We start from the raw sequence: 26,741 nt of genomic DNA, 5'->3' as shown, positions 1-26,741 counted from the left end.
TCGTGCCTATATATATACTATAATAATGTAAACTACGCATGTCTGTACATGGAATATAATTATTAGAAAAAAGTAGGAGGACTAAGTATTTATAGCAATTTCTATGACTTTTTGAATTCAAGTCTGTATGTATGTTTGAAATCTCATCAAACTAAAACTAGTAATTAGATTCAATGGATTAGCAACATATTCATATCCCGTGTCCTCTTACAACACTTAGTCCCTATTTCATTTAAATTTGTCTATTCTCTTAAAAGTTATGACAATTTAGTATCAGAAGTAATATTTTAATTAAGATCACAGTTTGGAAATCCCACCACTAAAGGGGTAAAATATCTACTGAAAATATGTTAGAAACTCCGTAAATTCTGAAGCAAACACTATGAAATTTTATATTTTGATTTGTGTATAGAAATAACTAAATCCCTTTTTCGTCGTCTTCAGAATATCAACCCCTAATATGCTAAAATTGGGGTTGATGGAAGTTTGTATTATTATTTCATTTTATCATCCACATATACGAAGTCACGGCCAATGCTCCTATAATATATAGTAATTATCTACAAGTGGCTACACTGGTAAGGTGATTACGACGCAATAGCGTTGAAATAAAACATTATATCGCTTTTTTTAAGTGGTGATAAATAACAAAACACTGCAATATTATTAAAGTTACTATAAATATAAAACTTGAGGATATTAATTTTATTTGAGTCAATTTATTTATTTAAATGTATAAATGTAACTATACATGTTTGTTGCTGAATATTTATCTACAGAATACAAATAAAGATAACACATAAAATGATAATTACTTCATATTAAACATATTTAATTAGTATAAATGAGACTTAAATCTAATGGTATAAATAAGCACAATATTATACATTAATAAATGAATTAAATACACAGTGTGGAAAATTTTAATGAACATAATATTATGAGCAATGATACAACGTTGCTTAAATTTAAATCGTAAACATTGCACTTGTGACGTGATTAAAATAAGTTATCTTTTTAATTACATGATAACTTATCAGAAATTTGTTGATTCCATTCCATGTTTTGTTCGTTACTTGAACATAAAACACATATACCTTGTTTAAAACTTTTTACATAAATCCTATTTTCCTGTTGCATCCGCGGTCTTACAGGCGAGGAATAAATTCCACATCAGCATTACTAACTCTTAGTTGCAGTAATTCTCTCTTGTACTTCACTTCATTGTCATGAAGGATTGTCCTTATCGTGTAATTACGTAGCAGGTGCACTAGTCCAGCCTTCACTTGCAGTTGTGCGTATCTCACACCGATGCAAATCCTATTCCCCTTACCAAACGGCATATACGCAGCGTCCATAAAATTATGTTTGTTTTCTTTAGAAAATCTCTCCGGCTTGAATGCATTGGGTTCTGGGAAATACTTTTCATCGCGATGCATGCCGTATGTAGCAATAAACATAGTGGTACCTTTCTCAATCTTTATATTACCAACTGGTAGGACTGTGTCCTGCACACACTGCCTCGAAGCAAATCCGATAGGCGGATGTAGACGCATAGCTTCATTTATCGCCATATCGAGGTATTCCATTTCACAGAGAACATCGTGCGTTATGTTTTCATGTTTCTCGAATGTATTGTCGATTTCCTCATGCACTTTCGCTAGCACTTCAGGATGTCTGCCCAACTCAATAAGAGTTATATACATAGTTGTGGCACTGGGCTCAACTCCGGCTATGAAGAAGAAAAACGCTTGTGCCGCGAGAAACTCGTCGGTTGGTTTCAACTCTAACCCCGTATCGTGATCCTTTAGAACATCGTTTTTCTGTAAACTCACACATATATCTGCGAAATCATGTCGTTTTACATTCTCACGTTCTCGTGCACGTATAATTTGTTTAATAGCATCAATAAAGAAACCTTCATGTTCTTTAAATAATTTGATACCGAAAAAGTTAGAAAGTTTTGGACTCGCGTTTGCAATAGCGAAGAAAAAGTTCATCTTTAGAGTGAATTGTGAAGCTTTCTGCGCCATTTTCAGAAACGGTGAATCGAAAATGGACTCTGTTCCCACTCCAAATACAGATGCTCCAATAGCGGCGCTGCAGAATGTTGATACAGTTTGAAAAGCATTGCCCTTCAAGTATTGGGGGTTCTTCTTCAAATAATCAATGAAGTCTTGAGCACTCTTGTCCATAATATAGTACATACTTTTGAGTTTACTCGATGTGAATAACGGGGTGAGGTGCTGTCTCATTAGCTTCCATCGCTTTCCATTGTTGAATACTATGCTATCAGCTAGGATATCGCCTTCATTTATTTCCATCCCTCGATGGCTGAAGGAATTAAAATCAGTCGTAAGAACATATTGGACATTGGTGAGGTCCTTAACTAATAAGGCACGTCCAAAGAATGAAACGACACCGACTGCGGGAGCCTCTGGGTGTGTTTTGTAAATGCTTTGCAGAATTTGAAATCCCGGTTGTTTTGCGTAGAGAAATTCAAACAGAGGTCCAAAATATTTGTTTTTTGAGTAGAATGGTATGCCACGCTTCTTCCAGTAGTTTTCATTGTAGGTTCCATTGAAGTATATGAAACACAACACTGCCATTAGTATAAATAAAATCGGTACAATCATTTTGAGTGACAATAATAATTATCGTTCATTTGAGTCAAGATCTTTGTACAGAATAAATCATTTCACGTGTTGGCGTATATAAGTAGCACAGTAGTTTTACAATCTTGAACTGTCACCGTGACTGGTTATCAAATATTTTACAGTTTGTTTAGATAAATATTGGTATAATATGCAGATAATGGATATGTATCTCACCAATGTACGCGTACAGTTATATTATGTATTACTAGTGTTTTCCCGCGGCTTCGCCCGCGTTTAAAAGAAAATAATATAACATACATAAAACTAAAAATTCGTACCTTGGTTAAATTTGTAACTTTACTAAAGATCATCACTTGATCAAAGGCATAGTTTACGATTCAATCCTTACTAATATCGAATATCGATTAAAATAATCGACTTTTTGGTCCAAAAGATGGATTCTCCGATTAATTAATCAGACTATCTTTGTACAACATTTCATTAATATCGGTTCTGTGGCTTATAATATTAGTAAGGATTATTCATTGATATTTCAGCGCAAAATACTCTTAAAATGAATTAAGTAATCAGTATTGAGAAACCGTTTAAAGAAGACTTTAGAAGCACTGCCGTCAACTCTTATGTCTACCACCTAACAGTAGTGTTAACCACAGACCTGTATTTGTTTAGTTATACGTCTGTGTGTTAAACATTGGTATTCGGGGGTTAAGGTACAGGTCCAATTTAATCTTAGAATCAAAGCATCTGTGACCGACCTTAACTAGGACTCTAATAGTACGGGCCAACAACTAATATGTAATCTCTACCTTACAGGAAATCGGTTATCCACAAATATTACTAAAGTTAAATTTGCTCAGACAAATTGCAGCACCCAATGTCTAATTTCTGTATTATATAATACATTTCTCTTTTGAGTTAATTATTTTGTTGCAGTGGGTGTTTTCTTTCTTTAATAATTTATTTATTTTGAGAACAAAGGCTTTTCAAACGTAAATAATTACAAAAGGATATTATTTCTTCAATATTAATATTAAAACTGACAGACAGAGTTACTTTAGTATTTATAATGTTAGTATTTTTGTTATTCTAATGCATATCTGCATGAATGTAAGATTTATGAGAAACTGCTGTTCCAAAATAGTCTTACAAAGTAAGATAAAATATAGTTAAAGATATATAATATGGGTGGATTATTCTTAAAAAACATGCTGTAGGATACTCTGGTGAAGCTTTGAAGAAAAGTTCCGTTTGAGTAAACTTTTTATTTGTTTTAATTAATTGCGTGAAAATCCCTTGAAGGTTTCTGTTAATGTCTTACGAGTATTTTTATTTTTCTCATGGTAAAGTGAAAAAAGTGAGTATGTCTTGTTGTTCCACAAAAGTGCAAAAATAACTTTTACTAGGTGTTGTCATTTGACATTATAAATAATAGTTGATTATTATTAATTGACTCGGTAATCATTACGGCGTAGATTAGTTTGCGAGTCAGAATGACTTTTACTTCTTAAGTATCTCCATGACAAATGTTATTCAGTTTGGTAAACACGTATGTTTTATCCACTAGATGCCCACAGCTGGGCGTGGGCATCTAGTATTTTATATACTATGCTAACATATTGATACGTAAATAAATATGTAAATATACGCTTAATACGAATTCTCAACTGAAAAGTTAATTTTCACCTTCTCTAGTGCCTGGGCGGCACTTGAAAATTGTCTCCCTTTTTATGATATGGGTGTCAAACAAAAAACAGAACGACGTAAGTAAAAAGTTTGTTTTTACAAACTATGTGTTTACAAACTTTTTTTTATTATTTATTTATTTTAGTATTATAAAAAATACATAATACAAAAACACATAAATACATAATACATTACTTTAAACTCGGTATCTCGATCGATGGGTCCGAATCGCATCCTAATTACCTCTGATTTTTCAAAGTTATGTGCGGATTAGTAATTAATTATAACTTGATTTAATGATGAAGGAAAGCATTGCGAGTAAATGTATAAAAATAATAATAATATATACTTTATTGTACCCATAATATGAAATAATAAAGAAAACATACAAATATTAAACAATATAATAGGCGGCCTTATCGCTAAATCAGCGATCTCTTCCAGGCAACCTTAAGGTGAGGAGTAAAAGTAAGGATGAGTAAAAATAGGTAGGGTGCAAACAACAGTAAAGAAGTGTAGTTAAGGAGTAAATTGATGATAACATAGAACATATAATAAAAGGAGAAGGAAGGTAAAAGTGAAAAAAAAGTAATAACAGTTTTAGGAAAAAGGAAAGATTAGAGATGGCGTGAAAGAATAGGATAGGGATGAAGAAAAGGTTAAAGCTGCAAGTAATGTGATTTCACAAGATTATTGAATGAGTGTAATGTTTTTGCGTTACGGATAGAAACAGGAAGGGAGTTCCAGAGACGGATAGCTACTACAGTAAATGACTTTTTGTAAAAGGGAGTTGAGAAAGGAAGTATAATTGAGATATTTAAAGAAAAAATCTCAAGAGGTATGTAAATTCTGCCAATCCGCAATACTAATCAATCTCAATCTGAGAAGAGACCTGTGTCCAGCAGAAAGATAGTAATGGATTATGATGATGGTAAACTTAGGTATGGTGTTGGCACTGCAGAACACTGAAGGAATCTACCAGTTTTAAGCATACAGGTATAGTCCGCGCCAAACTGCTAGTCCGCTCTGAAGTTATTGCGAGCAGGTGTAGTCATACAATTTGCTGTGGCGACGCGATTCATTTATATATTCAGAGCGGACTAGCAGTTTTACGCGGACTACTTAATAGTTATAAAAAAGACAATTGATTACAAACTCTGCAGATGAGCTTAGGACAAAAGATTTAAACATTTACACAAAACACTATTGAAACGGCTTCCTTATTTTCCAAAACAATACTTTGTGTTTGTACGTATTCCTTTCAACTCAGTATCCAGTGTAATTCTGAGAAGACTGACGTAATAAAGTGATGAACTATTCAGAAAAATTGTAGTGAAAAATTTCAAATATTTTTTATGGACTCTTTACTCTACTTTTATAACTTGATAGCAACGGCTTGTCTTACGTCGACCATTAGACCGCGAACGGTCCTTCAATTATCGTAGGAACTCTAAAATTAGAAACAAAAAATATATAGGCATTCCTTGTAATATACAATATTTTAAGAATAAAAAAAAGAATTATCCTTTCACGAATGTTGTGTATAATCGGTTCTGTCGTGAACCTATTACTGTCTCACTTCTCGGCATGGTTCAGCTAAGAGTGAAAGGGGCTATATAGTCCACCGCGCTGACCAAGTACGATTGTTTTTGCTACGTAATATTCGCATGTATATATATTTCAAAATGGACCCCTAGGGCAGGTCCCTAGGGGTCAAATCAAAATAATAATCTAAAATACGGAAAACTATGTTTTTGTTTTGGTTTGCAAATTAACATGACCTGAGGAAAGTGTAATTATTTTGAAATTACGGGTAGACATTTAAATAATAGTTATTGCATTGCGATTTCTCTTAAACGCGCTAATGAACGTGGTAAAATTATAGTATATAACTAACTAAGTCATTTATATTAATATTTGTATAATTCCTTATAATACTTGCAAAATACTATACTCACTCCATAAAGTAAATGAAAATATAGTAGAGTTTCTAGTCTATTCGAAATACAGGTTTTAAGTTGCTATCTTTGTATGTAACGAATCCACAATGAAAATACAAGTTCATATTCTTCTCTGCCTAATGTTAAAATGTAAGTAAAACCACAATAATTTAATAACACTCATAAGTAGCGCTAATGAAAAATTTTATTGATGGCGACGATTTATGTTAAAATCCTAGAAATTTCCGTTGGTGGGTGCCATGAACAATAAAGGTGGTAGAACCTATTGGTTCGATTCCGGAGGCACCACCGTCGCTCTATATTTTGTCAAATAACAACTTTGTTAAGCACTGCTGTCTTCCGGTTTGAAGGCTATGGTAAGCTGGACATACTTATCAGAGGCGTTTTAAGTCGTTTGTGGCCGACCTTAGGTAGGACTTAAATCTATTTATTTGGGGTTAATTATGTCCATGAGCGGCAGTAACCGCTTACCACCAGATAGACTGCATGCTCGTTTGCTATTTTAATATAAAAAAGCGAATACATAAACAGTTCGAGAAGAATGTATAGTTATAATTTTAGTTTCAATCAATGATATTCGAACTTCCCACGAGAGAAGTTTCGGAAAGTTCTCAGCATTTTCATTAGCGACAACAGTTGCAAGTCTTCGATAACTACTGCGAGGCCGCAATGAGTTCTTTACTCATTTTCCAGAACATCTGCGTTCAGGCTCTTATTGAAATACTAAAATTGTATAAGAATTGTTATTCTGAAGTAATGTACCCAAAAATAAAGTTAAGATTAAAACTACTTCGCAACAATCAGCTACCAATATGTATGATAAAATATATTAAGAATCATGATAATTGCATGACGTATGCACCACCCTTTTGCCCTCATTGACTACGTGAAGATTACTCACTCCTAACAAGAAAATGTAACCAGTATTGAGAATTGAAATAGTTGCGTAAAAAAGTTTTGTCATGTTCCGATGCTCAAATGTCCTTAAAACTCTGAAATACTTATTTATTTGTTATGTAAATCACGCAGTATTAGTTATTTATTCGTAAATTTTCCCTAAAAATGTTTTTATTTGTCAAGAATTAAAAAAAAAATAACTGACAAATCAGCCTTTTGTGGCCTCATTCAATTTCGAGGCGGCAAAGTATCTTTACTAATCAAAGGTACGAAACGTAGGAAAAAACAATACACAAACATGTAGGTACCACCACTAACACGTGTTTGCTTAAAAACAGAGCATAATCAGTAAGTTGACTACGACGCTTAATCGTTATTTAACTAACGGTAACCTTGACATTTAAGTGTTTATGGTAAAATAATAATAGTTATTACGTCGCAATATTACAAAAAATGTAATGTTGATTGGACTGACGGTATGAATTTTGGCGTCTCATCAAAACATCGTCAATGACAACTGTATACAGGGTGAATTTTTAAAACGGGCCTTCAGGGCCCAATCCGAAACTATAAGGATAAGCGAAAAATGCTGAAAGGAGTTACGAGGCCGATTTTGATAAAAACTAAAACTGCATCATTAGTTTTTTAAAATATCTTTTTCCCTAGCCGGGAATCGAACGAGTTCATTTTTAAAAAAAATACTCCACCCATTATATTATTATTCCACCATCTGATATTGTCGCTTGTAAGGATCAAATTCTAGGAAGTAATGTTATGTGACAAATTAAAGGAAAAGGAAAATTTTGAAGAAAATACATATTTTTCCATACATTGCCATACTAATCCTTAAGGATTATACATAACAAATGATTTATGTGTAATTCTTTAGAAACATACGTAAGTCATACCATTGAAGAATTTGTTGGTTAATCAACTAATTATTCGATGTTATAACTCTGCTCTTCGTCGTGCGGCCCGCACATATAATAAATATTACTCGAATCTGGATATCTTCCATTTATCCAAGAAGAAATGCAAAAATGAAATAAAAAAGTTACACTACAACGTTAACTAGATACACTCCTTCTTATGTATACTATTAAAAATGCATATACACAAACTACACACACACACGCACACTCACTCACACACATACACACACACACACACACACGCACACTTACACACACACATACCCATATGCACGAACGTACGCATAAACGCACACCGTCAATTGTCTACCTATATCTACTAATTGTGTAATCCTGTTTTGGCTTAATTTAAAACATACTGTATATATTGTGAAAATATGATATGTATCGCTGTTGGATTACCTAATAAATAAATAAATAAATAAATAAATAAATAAATAAATAAATAAATAACCGTGACATACGGCTTAGTATGAGAAAGTAATAGTTTGGCAAGTAAATTACCGCCGTTTTAGGATTTATTTTTTAATAAAAATAGATAAGTGATTAAATAGTAAATTGTTATTGTTTGTTGTTTATAACTACGTTTCAACAGTAAATATAATTTTCTATATCTCTTTGTTTAGTTATCACTCGGATTTGACTCGAAAAAGACATTCTCGCAAATTGTCAATTTTACATCTGTATTAAACGAAACTCCGCCCATAGCAAGTTAAATCTATTATAATGGTCCTAAAAGTAACTAACTAAGTGGAAAATAAAAATATAAATTCTTGAAGAACAAAACGTCCATTTCGAATGATTTGAAACATTGAGCCAAAAAATTGTTAATACGCGAAATGTTTAAATTGATGAATGGCGGGAACTTAACTGCCAAATTAATATCAAAAAGTATGTATTTTCTTAAAATTGAGGCTTTTCCTTTAGTTTGTCATTTATCATTACTTCCCAGATTTTGATCCTTATAAGCAACACTATCAGATAGTGGAATAATATAGAGGGTGTATTTTTTTTCAAAATGAACTCGTTCGATTCCCGGCTAGGGAAAAAGTTATTTAAAAAAAGTAAAGATGCAGTTTTAGTTTTTATCAAAATCGGCCTCGTAACTCCTTTCAGCATTTTTTGCTAATCCTTATAGTTTCGGATTTGGCCCTGAAGGCCCGTTTTAAAAAATCACCCTGTATACCTACATCATATCTGTCTTGACATGATGATATTTGGATATTTTCGTATGTATGTATGCTTAATTTTTTTTGTTATTGCAAAATTGACTTATTCACCTTATCTTCCAAAAAATAGCTGACTCATTATTATTTTCGAAAACTGCTATCTCCGTGTTACCAGGCTATCAGTAGCTCTAATAACTCTAACAGCTACTACAACCAAGACTTATTTTCTTAATAAGTAATAGTGACTACAATAAAATTTGCCATCATGGACGACTTATGTATGTAACGTTCTCTATGCGCCTTACATGAGTTTTGCATAACAGTAGTACTTAGGTATCTCAAAATATAATTTTCGTATTTAACAGATGTCAGCACCCAGTTCACATCAACTGGCCGTCAACCAAAAACCCCGTGTGAGGTTCGTGGCACGGCGCTAGTGGAGCAGTTCTTCAACATCGTGTTCGCAGAGTTCCACCGGTCGCCTCCAGCATGCATATGCGTGCAAATGTGTCCAGACCAGCCCACGTACTGCTATCCCAATGGATGCTTCAAGAAGGAAAAGAAGAGAGAGACGCCAGTTTCTAGGATACAGCACGAGGGGGCGAAGACCTTGTTCCTTGTAGATAACGACAAAGATTTCTTGATAGATGTGACGGGAAGTGGTAATTCAGCGGCTCCGTCTGTTACTGGTGAGTTATCTGATATTTTTTTTGTATTAATAAGGAACGACTAAATTGCTTATATTCTTTATTTGGATCTTTAGTTTACAACTAAATAAATTAGTAATGCATATTATTAGACGTAGTATATTATAATAATTATTTAATTTAAATACCAATATATTCCCAAAACTATATTCAAATCAGTCAAGTAATCACTCCAATGAATCTCTTATAGTTTTAGTGTCTTTTAAATTTTCGCGAAATTTTCTTTTATTTTCAAGAATATAGCGTAAACCATGTTAGGTTAGATATTTATTTGTGAAGTAAAAAGTAATAGACACACATTTTTTCATGAGATATATTAAGCAAAGTACAGTACACTACAGTACAGCATTACAAAGTTATGCCTATAGCATTACCGCGCAATTTATATTAAGCGATTCTTTAAATATTAAAATATCTATAAAAGGTAATTAATTCGCAGGTAAACCTGAGAGGCCTTTAAATTATTACCTAATAGGCCGCCCAAGTCCCTTCAAAGAGATAGTATTTAAATACAAGAGGCTTCCGAAATTGGAAATGAAATATAATTTGAGAGAACAAGTGAAAAACACAAAAGAGAAGAGAGCGGAGGTCGACGTATCCAAAACTAGGTGGCCAACAAACAAACAACTAAATAGAATGCCATACAAAATCAATCATCAGAGAAATTCAAATTACTTAACGTTCTCCGAAACCAATCAAGTGGAAACACCGAAGTATTTCAAGAGATATTTAACTAAACGGGAAAATCAAAATGGTTCAGACATTGGTGCTTTATATTTATACAAGGACGCTTCAAACTTCTCTTTGGAAACTTTGATCGACAACTTGATCGAGAGGGGCCTCGAGGGCGTCAATAGTACATTAGGATTGAAAATTAGCAAGTCGGGTGAATTGAAAGACGAAGATAATAAAGGCGACGACAAGTTTATGAATAGTGTAACTGAAGTTGTAACGGAAGATACAACACGTGGTGTTAATATAGTAAAAGCGGATCAAAATAAATCTAATGATAAAGCCGTTGTGAACAGTACAGCTGCGTATTTCGAAATTATGACAACATTATCCAAAGAAATTGAGAAACAAAACATCGCTAGTATTAAGACTGTAGAACAACTGACTGGTAGAAAATATGAAGAAAATTTAGAAATAAATATCTCAAATATATTTAATCTAACGGCGATCAATACTACTAGAACTAATCATGTAGCAGAGAGTAGTAAAACAGTTATTATAGGAGAAGAAACAATAGAGTCTACCACAAATAAAGTTCCTAAAATCCTTCACAAAGAGGTGACCCCACATAAAAATGGACAAGTTAAAAAGAGCAAGCAAAGAATTGTGAGGAAGTTACGAAATAGAAAGCTTAATTAACGTCCAACAATCTATTACAGACTGTACTATTGTAAGTTATCGTTTCCTTATATAAAATTAAGTGAAAAATCTCATTCCGTCTATTATAATTTCCTATTATTAAGTTCCTACTTTCGAGTCGACCCACTTGGCGGAGCGGGATCCATATAGGTGTGACGCGCATAGGGTTCCGGGTTTGATCTCCGGCCAAGAAGATATCTTTATGAGGAATTTACTTAGCTGTTCTGGGTCTGGGTGTTTGCGTTTTCGTCTTTGTATTTGTACTTGGCATCGTCGACAGAGAGAATCCATGAGTGTAGAAAGCGTCCTATAAAATGCTTAAATGTAATCGAATACCTTTACAAGTTTCTACAATTATTCATTATACTAAATTAACTGTTGATTAACATTAAATGGACGTTACTTGTTCATATACGGAAGTTACTTTTTTAATTAAGATTTATAGTTTATAGCCTACTAGTTTTTACCCGCGGATTCGCTCGTGGTAAAGGTCAATGACAATAGTTGTTTTCTCAATTCCTCGGAAACAGTGCTTTTTTCTTTACTTACTTTTCTGGAACCCGGAAAACGTGTGTACAAAATTTCAAAACACTCGATTTGGTACTTAAGGCGTGAAAGCGTTACAAACAAACAAACAAACTTTCGCATTTCTTATATTAGTAGGATATTGCTGACGCTAAATCATTGTTCCAGCATCAACTAAATTTAATCTTAACAGAGTGAGGATAACGAATGGCGATCGTATTAATTCCGCTTGGATTCACGGAATTACTAACAATGAAGATTATAATTTCATGGCCGGGACTTCCGTTATCCGATGGAATTTGGAAAGGGTAGTGTCTGTCTGTGGTGTCCAATGAAACGAAATTTGAATTTGGGCTCATTCCCTTATTATATGAAATGTAGAAATATTGTCGACTTTTTGCTTCTGTCCGTCTAATAATTTTGAAATCGATTTTTATCAAACTTGTACGAGTAGGCACAGGACTCTGACATGCAATTTAATTAAACGTAAACTTAATTGTATGAATAATTTGATTATATTAGCAAAGAATCCGGCTTTTAATCTCAAATAACTTCTTAGAATTTCTGTTATTAGAATTTATCTTTCTTGCTTTAGCGGTGAAAGAAATATATATACATAAGAATTATCCAGAATATTCTTAGATTTTAAGAGTCTACTAATCCTTACTTCACCTACACGCGCTATAGCATTCATAAGTGAGACAATAATTAGTGTTCATATTTTTTTCGTTAAAATTAGGGATAAGTATATATGAATCCAAAAACCAGTAGACCAGAAGAGGAACCGCGTGGCAAGCCGGTCCACAATACCGGACATCTGGGCTCCATTTGGTAAAATGTGTCGAAGCCTGCCGTTAAGATAACGGTTCAGTTAATGCTGTTATTGCGTATAAAAGTCTGATATTAAACGCTATTAGCTTTCATGACCCCATGTAGGCACTATTACGAGTACCCAGTCTTATGGACATCTTCCAAAATAAATGAGAATGAAAGTAATGGAATTCTTGCGTTTATTATTACGTCTGATGCCAGGATTGAATAGACGCCAACCGATAATGGAGGAGTGCTATTTTTTTCATTTGGTATGTCTTAAGCTGATTGCGGCGAAATATCAAATTCGTCTTCTTTTCGAGTCAGTGACATTGTACTTTCGAGTGTGAAGATGAGATCAAATTTTGTATGTGAAGGATTCTGACTTTAGATACATGTATGTAGGGGAATAGACTCCTGAACGTTGAGCTCCATTGTTTCCTAAGCATGCATTCACTTAACATAATTTCAGTCGTCTCAGAACAATTGAGCAATCAGTATGGTTCAAGCGGGGACCATCGTAACACTTATTTCTAGCGTGTAGGTGGAAGGCTAAGAGACCTACATATGAAGCACCTTATATCCAGAGGTAGTAACGCTATTGTTACTGGCTTCAGATAGATTATCTCTTATACTTGTTTGCTCCTTGAATTATAAAAAAATCTTACTAAAATAAAACATACTATTACGATGAATAAAATAAAGTACTTTGATAAAGGACCACGTCATCATTATATTTTGTCTATCGAAAGCAACTAAATAATTGCCTAGAATTTTCAATCAAGATTGGGTAGCGAAATTTAATTTGATCTGAATTTTAATACTTTCTATCGTCAATCATCTAGATCGTTACTCGTGTTTTGTGGAGCCTACATTATTCAAGTGGCGGGACCTCAGTAATGTTGGTCTAGTTAATCTGAGCCAGGTGCTCCCGTAATTAAGGCGCTAACTGAATACATAAGAAGCTCGAATCTTCTTGTACAAAAATCGGTAATAAATTATAAGCACTCAAACTTAAGCACAGCAGTGCTTAAGTTCGAAAGATTTTCAAACTTAAGCACTGCTGTGGTCTGGTTTGTAGGGTGTGGTAATGGTAAGGTTAGTCCTCAGGGTAGCAAAGTACAGGTAAGCAAAGACACAGATACATGCCTTCTTCAGATGTCCATTGACGGCAGTAGCCACTTAAGTGGACTGCATACTTGTTTGCTAACTCTATATTATAAAAAAAAATAGACTCAGTACCCAGTACGTATATGCATAAATGCATATTTTGTCACTACAATCTCATAAAAACAACCAAACACACAAACCATACATATAAAAAAAATCAAACCTACGTTTACGTCTAGAAATTTTAAACAAGAGCGATAATCTCGAACAATACCGCATACAACGTAAACCGCATTACAAACTCGGGCAGGTCGCACCGCATGACCGCCTAATGGCCCGAATGGAAAAACTTTTTCCTTTACAACTTTTAACGGCTGTTTATTTGTTCGGATGTATATAAAAGTAAGTGTATTATTTATCGCCAGATCTTTTTGTGCTATTTAAGATTACAAAGTCAGGCTATATTTCTTTATAAATGGAACAAACGCCTTTTATTATTATACTAAAAGTGGTTAAATGTAACGGTGCGAAATTATGTAATATTTACGAGAACAATAAGACATATTTTTTGTTAGTCTTAGTATGATTTTAAGGCGATTTCATCTATCATCACTGTAGAACTTTTTGATATTTTGTTACACCTAAAAATAATGAAAATTTCCTTCATTTTAAAGTTATTCTATTCATTACAAGTTCGCAAAGGAAAAATTGTTAAAGCATTATTTTATGCCATACATATTAAAAATCATTCACACAGAGTATAAGAACATATTTATGCACCTTAATATATACTATACCATTTTATCTCTTTCACGACATCAGGAATTTAAATCTTAATCCTGTTGGTTTCTCGTGACAGTGTCGACATGAATCCTGGCGTTCATATTTCAAACTCTACTCTTTGAGAAAACCCCCTAACGTTTGTACAGGGATATAATTTCTTAAATGCAATACAATACTGAACTTGGCGAGCGCACTGCCGTGCCCCCAGATAGCAGATGAAACCCGACATGAGCGGAAAACGATTACTCCGTAACTCCAGACTTGCTCGACGTTGAAGTTTCATTTCGCGGCAAATTTTTTGAACATCTGTGATCTGATAACTCTTTTCTAGGACATGATTTATGTCTGGCGCTCTCGATTTTCTTTTAAAAGAATCCACATTTGTCTGACGGCTAGAAGTGGGTTAATTAAATGTTTTACGCTTGAAGGAATTAAATTAAGCTTTCTAATGGACTTGGCTAAAAGAAACATACTTAAAAATATATTTCATGTTATATTTTACGTTTAATTAAAATTAAAAAAAAATGGGTTAATTCCACATAACCCGGCGACGCTCCCACGTCGTCGGGTACCTTTTGAAGGTTTCCCCCTCGAAAACAAAAAAAAAAGGTAGCAATACAACTAGGTAGGGTTCAAATCTTATCTGGAATTCATTACAAATATCCATGAGCGACAACGGCCACTTACCATCAAGCGGACAGCAACCTCAATTGTAACTACTATATAAAAAAATACTAAAAAAATGGAACCAAGAAACCTCGCTCAAAAATGAGCAGCCATAATTTAGTAAATATGACGTATCATTTTGGGAAATTACCGTTTAAACATCGGACGTGTCATTACCAGTGCCTATGGACAGTTTAACAAATGGCACCGAAAATTATCAGCGTAATTACCTATCAGAAAAGTAATTAAGTGCGGCAAGTTATCGTTTCGGATGGAAACGTCGAATATGAAAAGTTGCTTTTAACTAAAAACTTTAGTTGAGTTCTATCCTGTTTCTGGTTCTATACGTATCTCCGTTTACGGGCTTTTTTATGAAATAGGAGTAGCAGACGAGCATGCAGTCCACCTGATGGTAAGTGAAAGAAAGAAAGAAAATATTTTATTCAAGAATATTGCAACACACAGTACAATTGCAAACAGACAAAATAAATAAACAAACTGCACGGTTATAAAATTAGTTTCAAAGGTGGTAACCTTTTGTGGTTCGACTCCGGCGGCACTGCCGCCACACCTATTTCTACCTAATAACAGCAGTGTTAGGCGCTGCTGTGTTCCGGTTTGAAGGGTGTGGTAAGGGAGACAGACTTTTCCGAGGCGATCCAGCTTAGTCCTCAGGGCTAGCGGCGCATCTGTGGTCGACCTCAGGTAGGAATACCTAATCCTATCTAGGGTTCATTACAGATGTCCATGGGCGGCAGTAGCCACTTTATTATTAACTTTTTCTTTATATAATATAAGAGTAGCAGACGAGCATGCATGCAGTCCACCTGATGGTAAGTGAGGTCGGCCACAAATGCGGCGCTACCCCTGAGGACTAAGCTTAAATGTCTCGAAAAAGTATGTCTCCCTGTCCAAAAGTATGATTCTTTATTATTTGTATTTATTCGTATTACCTATCTGGAGAAATTAAAAAATGTCGCTGTTTTTGTAGTTTTTCTTTTTTTCCTTGTAATAATAAAAAGGTTTCGAATTGAAGATTAAACAATAATGTAAGCGGACACAATACGGTGTAATTAATCAACATTTCATTTTTACTATTTTATATTTAATAATGAAATCAGAGAAATTGAATACTGAGGATCTGCTGAAATTTATAAAAGTTAATGTTAACGACAAATTAATTTGTAAAAGAAATCAAATGCATACTTATTGTAGGTATGCCTATGCGAAAATTTTGCTCCAAACTCATTACGTTCCCAATATGCTTATTATGACTTAATCGCTTGTTCAGTTTGTCTTTCTGCTACTCACAAATTAAGCTTCGGATAGGGATGGGGCATTCATATGGAGAATCACAAACAATAAGTATTTTGCTTATAAAATTTTAAGAACAGCTGAAGTGATTTCAACGGGAATATTTGTGCCTCATAACAGCAGTGTTAAACGCTGTTGTGTTCTGGTTTGAAGGGTGCGGTAACGGAAACATACTTTTCCGAGGCGTTCCTTCGGATTGCTACAATAATACAAGCATGAATGTGTTTGAAGCTATCCGTAACTAACACAGATATATCTTGGAAATAGCAATCATGCAAACCTGCTATTTCAATGAATTAATTTGCGTATTAGGCGCGCAGTCAATCTGCAATTAAGTGGTCATCTATTTCCTCTGGCGACATGCCAGAGACCTTGTCGCTATATGGGTCAATCGGATGGTTACTTCAAGTATTTTGGTCATGTTATTGACCACCAAAACATACTCTATTGTAGAAGCAAGGTCATTACCGTCCAAATCTAAATAAGACAATAATCTTAAGTTGATCAAAGATGCAAAACCAGAACAAAACAGCATTCAGCAGAAATTGCTGTAATGTTAATACCTCCAGAGTCGGACTACAAAAGGCTCCACGAAATTCACCTGCGACCATGTTTAGAATGCAATCATATTAGTCCTCAGGAGTGCCAATACATTAAGATATCCGTATTACATATCCACAGAAAAAAGGGAATTTATTATTATTTTTTTATAATATAGAAATAGCAAACGACCATATAGTCCTTTAGATGGTAAGTGGCTACTGCCGTCTATGGACATCTGTCAGCAGCTCCGGATAAGATAAGAGTCCTAGCCGAGGTCGGCCACAAATGCGCTGCTTCCGCTGATGTCTAAGTAGAAACGTCTCGGCTAAGTATGTCTGTTTTTATAATATAGGAGTAGCAGACGAGTCTGCAGTCCTTTAGATGGTAAGTGGCTACTGCCGCCCATGAACATCTGTAATCAACCCCAGATAGGATTAGATATTACTACCTGAGGTTGGCCACAGATGCGCCGCTACCACTGAGGACTAAGTTGGAACGCCTCGGAAATATATGCCTCCCTTACCACCCTTACACACCCTTCAAAACGGAACACAACAGCGCCTGACACTGCTATTATTAGGCTGAAATAGGTGTGTGAGTCGAACCCCAAAGGGTTTTCATTTATGAATATAATACTCGTATATATTTAAAAAAAATATCGAAAAATGTCTCCATAATTACCATACGGCCCATCACTATTAAGAAAAGCGTCGGCGGAACATTATTTTTCGTTTACGCGTTGCTCGAATTAATTTCCGCGGAAAGTTGCCGAATTAGTAAATTGGCTTCATTAGTTTTTAACGGAAAAGTTTCCTCGTTCCGTGAATATTCATTAGCTTCGTGTGTTCTCATCAAAACATGGTATCTATCTATTAAGGGAATTTCTTAAGATATCTTGTAGTTTCTTCGTTTATTTAGTTATAATTCCTGTTACAATAAGAGAAAGCGAGAGTGGTAGAGCGTCTAGTGGTATTTTAGGTCTGCATTTTGAAGGTCTAGAGATAGAATCTCAGATATCTGTGATTTTTCGATGTTATTTGCATGTTATCATGAACTTTATAGTGTGTTATTGCGTTAAAAATATTGTAAATACGCCTGAGAGCTCTGTAAAAAATAGCAAAGAAGTGTGAAGTGATAATCCGTATTTGACTAGCGTAATGAACTATTACCTAAATTAGTCTCAACTAATTTATAATACGTAATATTGCGTGCCTGGGATTTGAACCTGGGGCGTGACTCTTCAATTCCTCAATCAAAGAGGCCGCTTTTCTTCCACAAGACTTTTACTGCTTACGAGTCTTTTCTATAATCCTTAAAATGCTATAGCAATATCGCAATTAGTCTGCAAGATACGAGTAGTTTAGTTGGCGCCAGAATACGACACTCGCTTCGCTTCTCACTATAAATCGTCATTGCAATTATACCAAATGCTGGCTTGATACTCCTACTCGTATGTTCAATATACTAAAGGCTAGTCTATCTAGTAGTATATATAGTAGGTTTAATGCAATTTTCAAGAGGTTTTACAGAATATTTAAAAATCATAAATACAAGATTCGAGAAGATTTCAAGATAGTAGAACAGTTCACGGTTTATCTTCGCAGGCATTACTGCTACAGCGTATTATGATATTACAGCAGAGTTAAGTGTTGCAGCAAAGCAGAAGCTTAGATGAGGTGCCCTAACTTAGATCTTAAGGTAAGGCAGCAACAATCGGCTAACCTCAGATTAAGTATTATCCTATTTTAGGTTGATTTTACATGATCATGACCAATAGTAACTTCCTTGTGGTAGACACTACCGACTCCGAGCACCACCACCACACCTAAATCTGAATGATATCAGCAGTCTTAAGTGCTTATATTCCGCTTTGAAAGGTGTGGTAAGGTGAAATATTTATCTGAGGCGTTCCACCTTCACTGACTTCACTTCACGGACAACAAAGTATCTGTTGTTATTCTTATAATCCGAGATTGATTACAGGTGTCCATGAATGGCAGTGGCATTTACTATCAGATGGACTCCATGATCAGTTGCTACTTCTCTAATATTATCAAAACCTATGGACGCCATAATAAAATGATACCTCACTTCCTCAAAATTATTGTTATGTAATTAATTCATAAAAGATAACGATTGTGTGCACAACGCCTCCTTATCATTGATGGAGGCATCTTCGTAACTGTTATTAGCGAGGGCCATAAATATGAATTATCTAGCGGCAGAATAACAGGTTTTAGGCAATTTATCATTTGCCGCTTCTGCATTCTCGCTATATTCAGGGAGAATTTAATTGTAGATTCTACGTTTTAATCACTGGTAATATTATGGACTAGAATGGTCGATTTACATGAAATTATTAATATACATACCTACTTCACAAGAGTATTGTATGTAAGGAAAGAATACTATAATACTTAATAGGAGAGAAAATACTAAATTAGTAGTTTGGTGGTAGAATCCGACTCCGGCGGCACCACCGCCACACCTCTTTTTACCTCATAACAGCAGTGTTAAACGCTGCTGTGTTCTGGTTTGAAGGGTGTGGTAAGGGCGATATACTTTTCAGAGGCGTTCCAGCTTAGTCCTCAAGGGGTAGCGACGCTTAGGGGTTATCTGGGTTTGATTACTTATGTCTATGGGCGACTGATCAGGTGGACTGCATGCTCGTCCGCTAATCCTATATTATAAATAAAAAAAGAGGCGATCTAGGTGAAGAAAAGTTTCATTTGAAATTTTAGGACTTCTAGTAAAAGCTCTCAAAGGTGTCGTGGCAGACTTTAGCAACATTACTTCTGTGATTGACTTTAGTTAAGGTTTCTGTTTAATTTGAAGTTTTTATAGTATCTATGGATGCCAGCGATCTACATGGAATACATGCTTGGTTGCTTCTCTTTTGTCTCCTATAACTTTACACTTAGTAAGTTTAGAAATGATAAGAACCGAAGCAAAATTAAAGTATTAACTTATTGAACTAAATATATCGTAGAAGTATATTCATAATTATACCTACCTGATGGTTTAATAAGATTCGCTTCATTCCAATCCACATTTTATCTTCTTCGCAAAAAGTGTCATTTTAGATCTTATTAAGAATTTCGAGCAAGGTTCTTCAATGAATAAAGCATTTAACTGCTGAGAGGACGAAGGACAGACGCAATCCCGATGCGAGTGGAAAAAATATTTTGTTTGCGAATCCGGGGTAATAAATTTACATAAGCAGCGGTAAGCCGCGGCCGGCCCCTGGTAATTGGACAATTCTATCACGACAAATGTACACGTGCGATTATCTTAAAAAAACATAATAATGATGTAGTGTGGTAGTTGGTGGGGGTATGCCCACTCCAAATACCATATGGTATACCACTATGATATGCCATATCAGATTGATGTTTTTTAACAGAAGTCTTATAGAGGGTTTTAGACTTTATTGCCAGCCAGACAGACATAACATCATAGAGTTAATTTTTAGCAAAATATATTATTGTTGTTGAATATAGATTCATGTGTTTGTATATTCTCCGTTATATTTTTTTTGAATGTACTACCTACTTCTATTTTGTTCTGTTCCGAAAAATGACGTTAGTAATTTGATGTTGAGGTTGATTTATCTCACAACGTCTTAAATATTTAAGTTTTAAATATAATAAGTCGCATGTTATATGTAAAAAATATCATTATTAGTCAGGTGACTCCAAAGAAAAATAATAACACTCGATTTTCAATGTCAATATATAGTCGCAAAATCGCAGTGTAAAGAGTTGCAAGTCGCCCTTACCACTTTCAACATTTAGTGGTTTTTGCGACCGGAACTTTTCCGGTTCGCGTGTAGTCGGGCGAGTTCTTAAACGAATTGGGAACTAAGACTATGCAGAACTAACTATATTATTTTATTCCGTTACAAACTTAATTCATGCGGACGAAGTGGACATTTGTGACCGTTTTTAAACAACTCCATAATAATGTATTTATTTCTGGGAACTAATGATATCTTTGTCGACATTTAATGATTTTTGGCAAGTTAAATGTGTTTACGTCCTTATCTGTTAAGGTTGTGTAACTTATGCATAGGTAATATTCGGGTTATTTAATTGATATTTGCTCCATCCATAAGCCTTTTGAAACTTAATGTCTTTTCTAGTTGTTACCACTAACCAAAAACCTAACAAGAAAATGTAACCTTTTGACCATTGTCACTGTAAATTATTTTCGTGTTTGAAAAATGTTAAAAAAAATTAGGTAGTTTGTAGATCATTTACGAATGAAACCATATTTCTTTTTCTTCGATTTCGTGTCTTAACTGCGTAGGTCGATATTATTCCGCGTAAATTACACCATGACAGCCATTAAACGGCTGACAGAAGTGTCAGCTGTTTAAGTCATTTATTGGCTTCCTTCAATTACAAGGCGTTGATATATCTATTATATTATCTATGCCACTAACCCGTTTCATTTCTTTTGAATCCAACGGTTTTCCGCGATCTTCTTCAGGCTACTTCGTCAGGTTAGGTATTGATCCACCAGATTTTTTACCCGAGTTTTATTTTTCGCCGATTGACAGATTTCGCTGTTCACATTATAATGACAATCAATTAATCGATCTCACTTAATCGGAACAAAACCCGCTCCACTCACATACTGCGAACAGCATCTGTCAGTTGGTGAATGGCACAGGCCAAAACTCATGAGAACTGGCACTTTCTTTAAACATTTCTAAATATTTACTTAACATACACATAATCTTTCCAAGACGGTTCTTTAATATTATGTACAAACTAAATTAAAACTTAAATTGCGAACCTGTTCGACATTTTTGTTCCAATAAAGGTCCCTTGCAAAAACTGAGCACTTTACAAGAGCCGAACTTAGCCATTCTTTTATTCATAACTTCGACGAAGTTGAAACAAGGGGGATTAACAAAAAGGCAATGATCAATCAACTTCGTTTGATCGGAAAGCTGTGAAGTGCAGTGATTGGGGTGGAAAGTTTTAATTCTGACCCGGAAGGCTACCTTTGTGAAGGATCTCATGAACTTTCCTTTATAATAATAATAATAATAATAATAATATAATTTATTCACCACAATTGCAGTACACAGTACAATTTCTTAAAACTAAATATACTAAAATAAAAATAAAAAAATAAATTTAAGAAAAAAAACAAAAATCACAAAAAAACAAAAGTAATAACAACAAGAAAAACAAAAAAAAAAAAAAATAAAGAAATAAAAACTTGAACAAAAACAAACAAAAGGCAATAACAAAACAAAGGTTATAATTATCTAGTGCTGTTAAAGTACTATGCGCTGCAACAATCGCGAAAGGGTGCAAACTCAGAATTCTGCCATGAGCGGTTAAAAACACCTACCCACAGCTCTGGTTTTCAGTTTGCCCCATGATACGAGGCGGCTCGGACGGCCGCCGCCTGCCCGACACAGTTATCTTACAAATAATTTTTGATGTACCTGTATAATATACATATATTCGAAACTCCACTGGATTACTACTGATTGTTTATATAAATTGGTAAGTACAAATATTTTATAGACACATGTACACTACAAATAATCTTATTATTGAGCCAAGAAATTTTAAGTACTATCTTATTATTCACAGGACGACTGAGAATGGAACATTTCCGTATGACTATAGCCATGCGCTCCGATCATACCCTCCCACTACCCAGTAGCACCGCGCCCGAAATGTGGAAACCAGCATCCATGCCAATGAGCTACAAATTAGAGGTAGGTTAGGGTTACTTCAGATTAAGCCCTAACTAGAACTAAGGCAAAGGAATTATAATAGGTATACAATATATGTGTGTGTGGTATAAAATATGTGTACGTGTGCGAGCGTTGTTCAATATGGGATAATAACTCTTTACTATGTTTCCTATTATACCTTATTATCTTCTTTTTGTTTTTGTAATAGTAACATTTTTAGTTTATATTTAAAACTCCCTATTGTTTTTAGGTTCCGAAGAGGAGGCGGTATGTTATTCCAACATTTCGTGGCGCTGTACCTGAAGCTGCCCCTGAAGGCAGCTGAGCAGTAGGATGGGTACCACAATTTGTCTGGAGCTGATCTGGTTCTATCGTGTTAATAATCCAGCTTATTGAAGAGGTAAAGCGGTTCTTTATTTTTTATAATGCCAAATAGTAACGTGGCGAGATGTAAGTGCCTGCGAAGGTCCATTTTTAGTATGTTGGCTGTATTAATATAGGGAGTAACGTGAGAGCGAGGCGGGATGTTAAAACAAAAACGCGCACAGGCATTCTGTACTCGTTGGATGACTTTCTTTGTACGTGCTAGAAGTCGTGGCCCAATAAGAGTGTCCCCATAATTTAATTTAGACAGAACAAGTGCTTCACAGAGATTAACGCGCAATGTCTCACTAAGATAATCTCTTATACGGTATAATATTTTTAGCCTATAATAACAGTTACGTACCGTGTTCATAATATACTTCTCAAATCTAAGATTTTCATCAATGACGACCCCAAGATCTCGTGCTTCTGTCACTCTTTCTATTTGTTCTCCGTTTAAAGTAATCGTCGGCCTTTTTGCACCAATCTTACGGATCTGTGTTGGTGTTCCCAAAATCAAAAACTTTGTTTTTTTCGGGTTCAATACTAAGGCATTGTGTTTAGACCACAGGGATATATTTTCAAGGTCAGAATTTAATTTGTTTACTGCCGTATCAGTTTCACCTGGTTTGAATGAGATATATAATTGTAAGTCATCTGCATACATGTGAAATTTGCACGTAACCTACTTTACGTAACCTACTTTGACGACTGGTATCGGTGTATTGCGTGAAGGGTGGGTTTTATCTTTTTTAGATAATAAATGCTGTTAGGGACCTTTCGTGGTGCGGAGGTGCTACCGTCACACTCACGTTTTCCCTTATAGCAAATCGTTCAGCTTGATAGCAGATTATAGTAGAAGGGTTAAATGTTGCTGTATTCTAGTTTGCCGGATAGTTAAGCAGAGCGACATTTCAAATCCTGTTTGGGCTGTAGGGTATGCCACCGAATAAGACATAGGTTACGTTCGAAAAAACTTAACATTCCATGGTCGGGTAAAAAAAGCATCCTTACAAACAACCGGAGCCGTTGTAGAAAACAGCATATACTTCCACCAACTTTCAAACCGCCTGTAGCGTTATTGACACAAGTATTTATATCAATGATAATTTTAGATCACGGCATCGACAAGATGTGATCAGCGTCTGTAATTAAGGCCATCTGCTTACAAACGTGACTGCGCGCTAATTATGAGGCTGTACCCAGAATATTTTAGTACATAAAGGGTTTGTTTGACTTCTCATAGAAGATTGCGGAGTTAAGCTGTTTTAGAACAATTTTGTGGACCGAGGATATTCTTGTTAGATTTAATGGGATTTTTTGACTTATTAGCATTTATTCTGTCGTGATTATTTGCTATTACATTGTTTAAGAACTTTATTTAAAATTCCTTGTTAGCTCGTTTGATAAGGAAAAATCTCGCAATGTGGAGCATTGGGCATTTAACGCATTAAAATCCCACCCGGGTGGCCGCCCTCGGAGTACAGAACTCCGAGGACCCCGGGATTTCCATTGGAATGCACCCGGAGTCCTCAAAGCGCGGTTCCCCTTCGGCGCTATCCAGTAGAGTTTACGCTTATGCTACACCTCACTACGACGATATGCTGCCACACACACCACCGTCCTTCTCGGAGTTGCTCGGTAGGTCTATTCTGGGTGCGAGACAACAGAGACACAATACCTAATTGTGAAGTTGGCAGGTGTTGCCAAGTAATAATAATTATTATATTCGTCACTTGTCAAAGCTGTTATAATTATAACGATGTGTAGACAATAAATCATTAGCTAAGTGGTTCGCAAGGAATTAATATTACCTCACATAATTATGCTGAGGGTTGAACAAGTCCTTGGCTAGGACACCTGCTAACAAAATGAGGGTTTCAATATTGTGTCTATTAAAGCAATGTAAAATGCTACTTAAATGTGTGTAAAAGTTTTCACAAGATTTTACCTGCGGAGTTTCTTCGGAGTGTAATAGCCTAGTGGTTAAGAAACTCGGCCTCTCGATCGAGGGGTGCGAGGTTCAAATCCCAGGCACGTACCTCTGATTTTTCAAAATTATGTGCGGATTAGAAATTAATTATCACATGCTAAACGGTGAAGGAAAACATCGTGAGGAAACTTGCTTACACGAGAGATTTATAAAAAAAAATCTCAAATGTATGTGAAGTCTACCAATACGCACTTGGCCAGCGCGGTGGACTATGACCTTATCCTTCTCATCATAATGAGAGGAGACTCGTGCCCAGCAGTCGGACAGTAATGGGTTGATGATGATGATGATGTTGATGATGATGATGATGATGATGATGTATGTATGTATGTTTTGTCTATAGCTCGTTAATTAATTTATAAATGTTTTGCCTACCATAGGTAAGTACACCAACATTTTTCATTTTTTTTGCTACAAGAAATTGTCACATATCTTTAGTAGGTAAACATTGAATACATTGATACAGTAATATTAATAACGAGCGTATGACACGGCAGTCGTCATTTCGGTGTGACAGGCAAAGGGTTTACGGTTCGAACCTAGACACTTAAGTTAATAATGTAGACTAACTTACCCGCCGCCATATCTATTATTCTAAGTTAAACTTCAGGCGTAAGTTATTCCCTTAGTAAACAAAAATAAAATTGTTGTTGGTCCTTATAAAGGGAATCACGGTTAACGTGGGGACGTAAGACCTTTTTAATTGAAAAACTTTGCGTTGGCGCGCCGGCTTATATCCTTTGCGGTAGTTATTTATAGCAACACGCCGCAAGATGGAGCCGCTGCTTACAAATATGAATTTGATGGCATGTTGTTTTAATTTTATCGTATACAAGAGAGCGCTCGCGATTTTGGTCGCTTACTCTTTTATTTACTTGAAAATATAGTAACTAATAAGGGCGTCCGGTAAAAGCGGCGGGTGTATATGGAGCAGGCGTCCCACATACCTGAGGGCCTCGGTGTCTAAATAGGACTGTCGGGCACCCGTTATGTGTAGTGGCAGCGCTCAACTGATTTGGGGAAAAAGTACGTAAGCGAGCGTTCGCCCGCTGCGTGCAAACGCGGCGTCCACTGGGCGTGTAAAGACACGCGATCGTACACCAGCGTCAAATCCACGGTCTCCTGCATGTAGTACCTATACATTATCGACATATTTTGATACTTGAAAATCTCATTGTAAACTCTATTAAAATATAGTATCTACACAACCTGCTACAATACTATAAAGTTTGAAAAGTGCCCGAGGAATTGAAAGGTTCAGAATTAAACATGCCCGAGTTTCAAAAACAAGCTCTAGAGTGAGACATTCTTTTTAGCAGCTGCTGTGATTAACCGCAGAATATTTGAACAGAACCCTCTAACCGCGTAACCTAAAACTAATGGAAGTTTCGCGACAAATTTTGTTTATAGCTATTCTCGTTAACGGTACCCATCTCGAGTGTGTAATCAAACTTAATTGGCCGTAAAATTTAATTATTTAACTATAGTGAGGAATTATTTTGTGTCTATATTTAAAATTAAATTTGTTTAATTGGATGAAATTGGGAATAGCTAAAGCAAGTACAGTTACCATA

The 26,741-nt window shown here is 35.2% G+C and overlaps 2 protein-coding genes and 1 long non-coding RNA gene across 3 annotated transcripts; 2 read left to right on the top strand and 1 right to left on the bottom strand.

Annotated features, from left to right (window-relative positions):
- Positions 1-697: 697 nt before the first annotated feature.
- Positions 698-2,719, bottom strand: LOC140747157 (cytochrome P450 6j1-like). The gene has a single exon (XM_073079432.1). The coding sequence runs from the start codon at positions 2,634-2,636 to the stop codon at positions 1,149-1,151; it is 1,488 nt and encodes a 495-aa protein (XP_072935533.1). The 5' UTR covers positions 2,637-2,719; the 3' UTR covers positions 698-1,148.
- A 2,865-nt stretch (positions 2,720-5,584) lies between these two features.
- Positions 5,585-11,455, top strand: LOC140747158 (uncharacterized). Its single transcript, XM_073079434.1, has 4 exons — positions 5,585-5,630; positions 6,312-6,391; positions 9,626-9,949; positions 10,407-11,455. Exons 2-4 carry the CDS (start codon positions 6,349-6,351, stop codon positions 11,336-11,338), a joined length of 1,299 nt encoding a protein of 432 aa, XP_072935535.1. The 5' UTR covers positions 5,585-5,630; positions 6,312-6,348; the 3' UTR covers positions 11,339-11,455.
- Positions 11,456-22,277: 10,822 nt separating this feature from the next.
- Positions 22,278-23,188, top strand: LOC140747159 (uncharacterized). The gene is made up of 3 exons (XR_012102853.1): positions 22,278-22,614; positions 22,705-22,832; positions 23,062-23,188. It is a non-coding gene; the product is annotated as an uncharacterized LOC140747159 (long non-coding RNA).
- Positions 23,189-26,741: the final 3,553 nt, after the last annotated feature.

This window comes from Epargyreus clarus, unplaced genomic scaffold, assembly GCF_041222505.1.
Source record: "Epargyreus clarus isolate Ecla_fem2 unplaced genomic scaffold, WU_Ecla_fem_2.2 ptg000014l, whole genome shotgun sequence".
Taxonomy (NCBI): Eukaryota; Metazoa; Arthropoda; class Insecta; order Lepidoptera; family Hesperiidae; genus Epargyreus; species Epargyreus clarus.
Note: the sequence above shows the minus strand (reverse complement) of the source record. Positions and strands in the feature narration are given on the sequence as shown.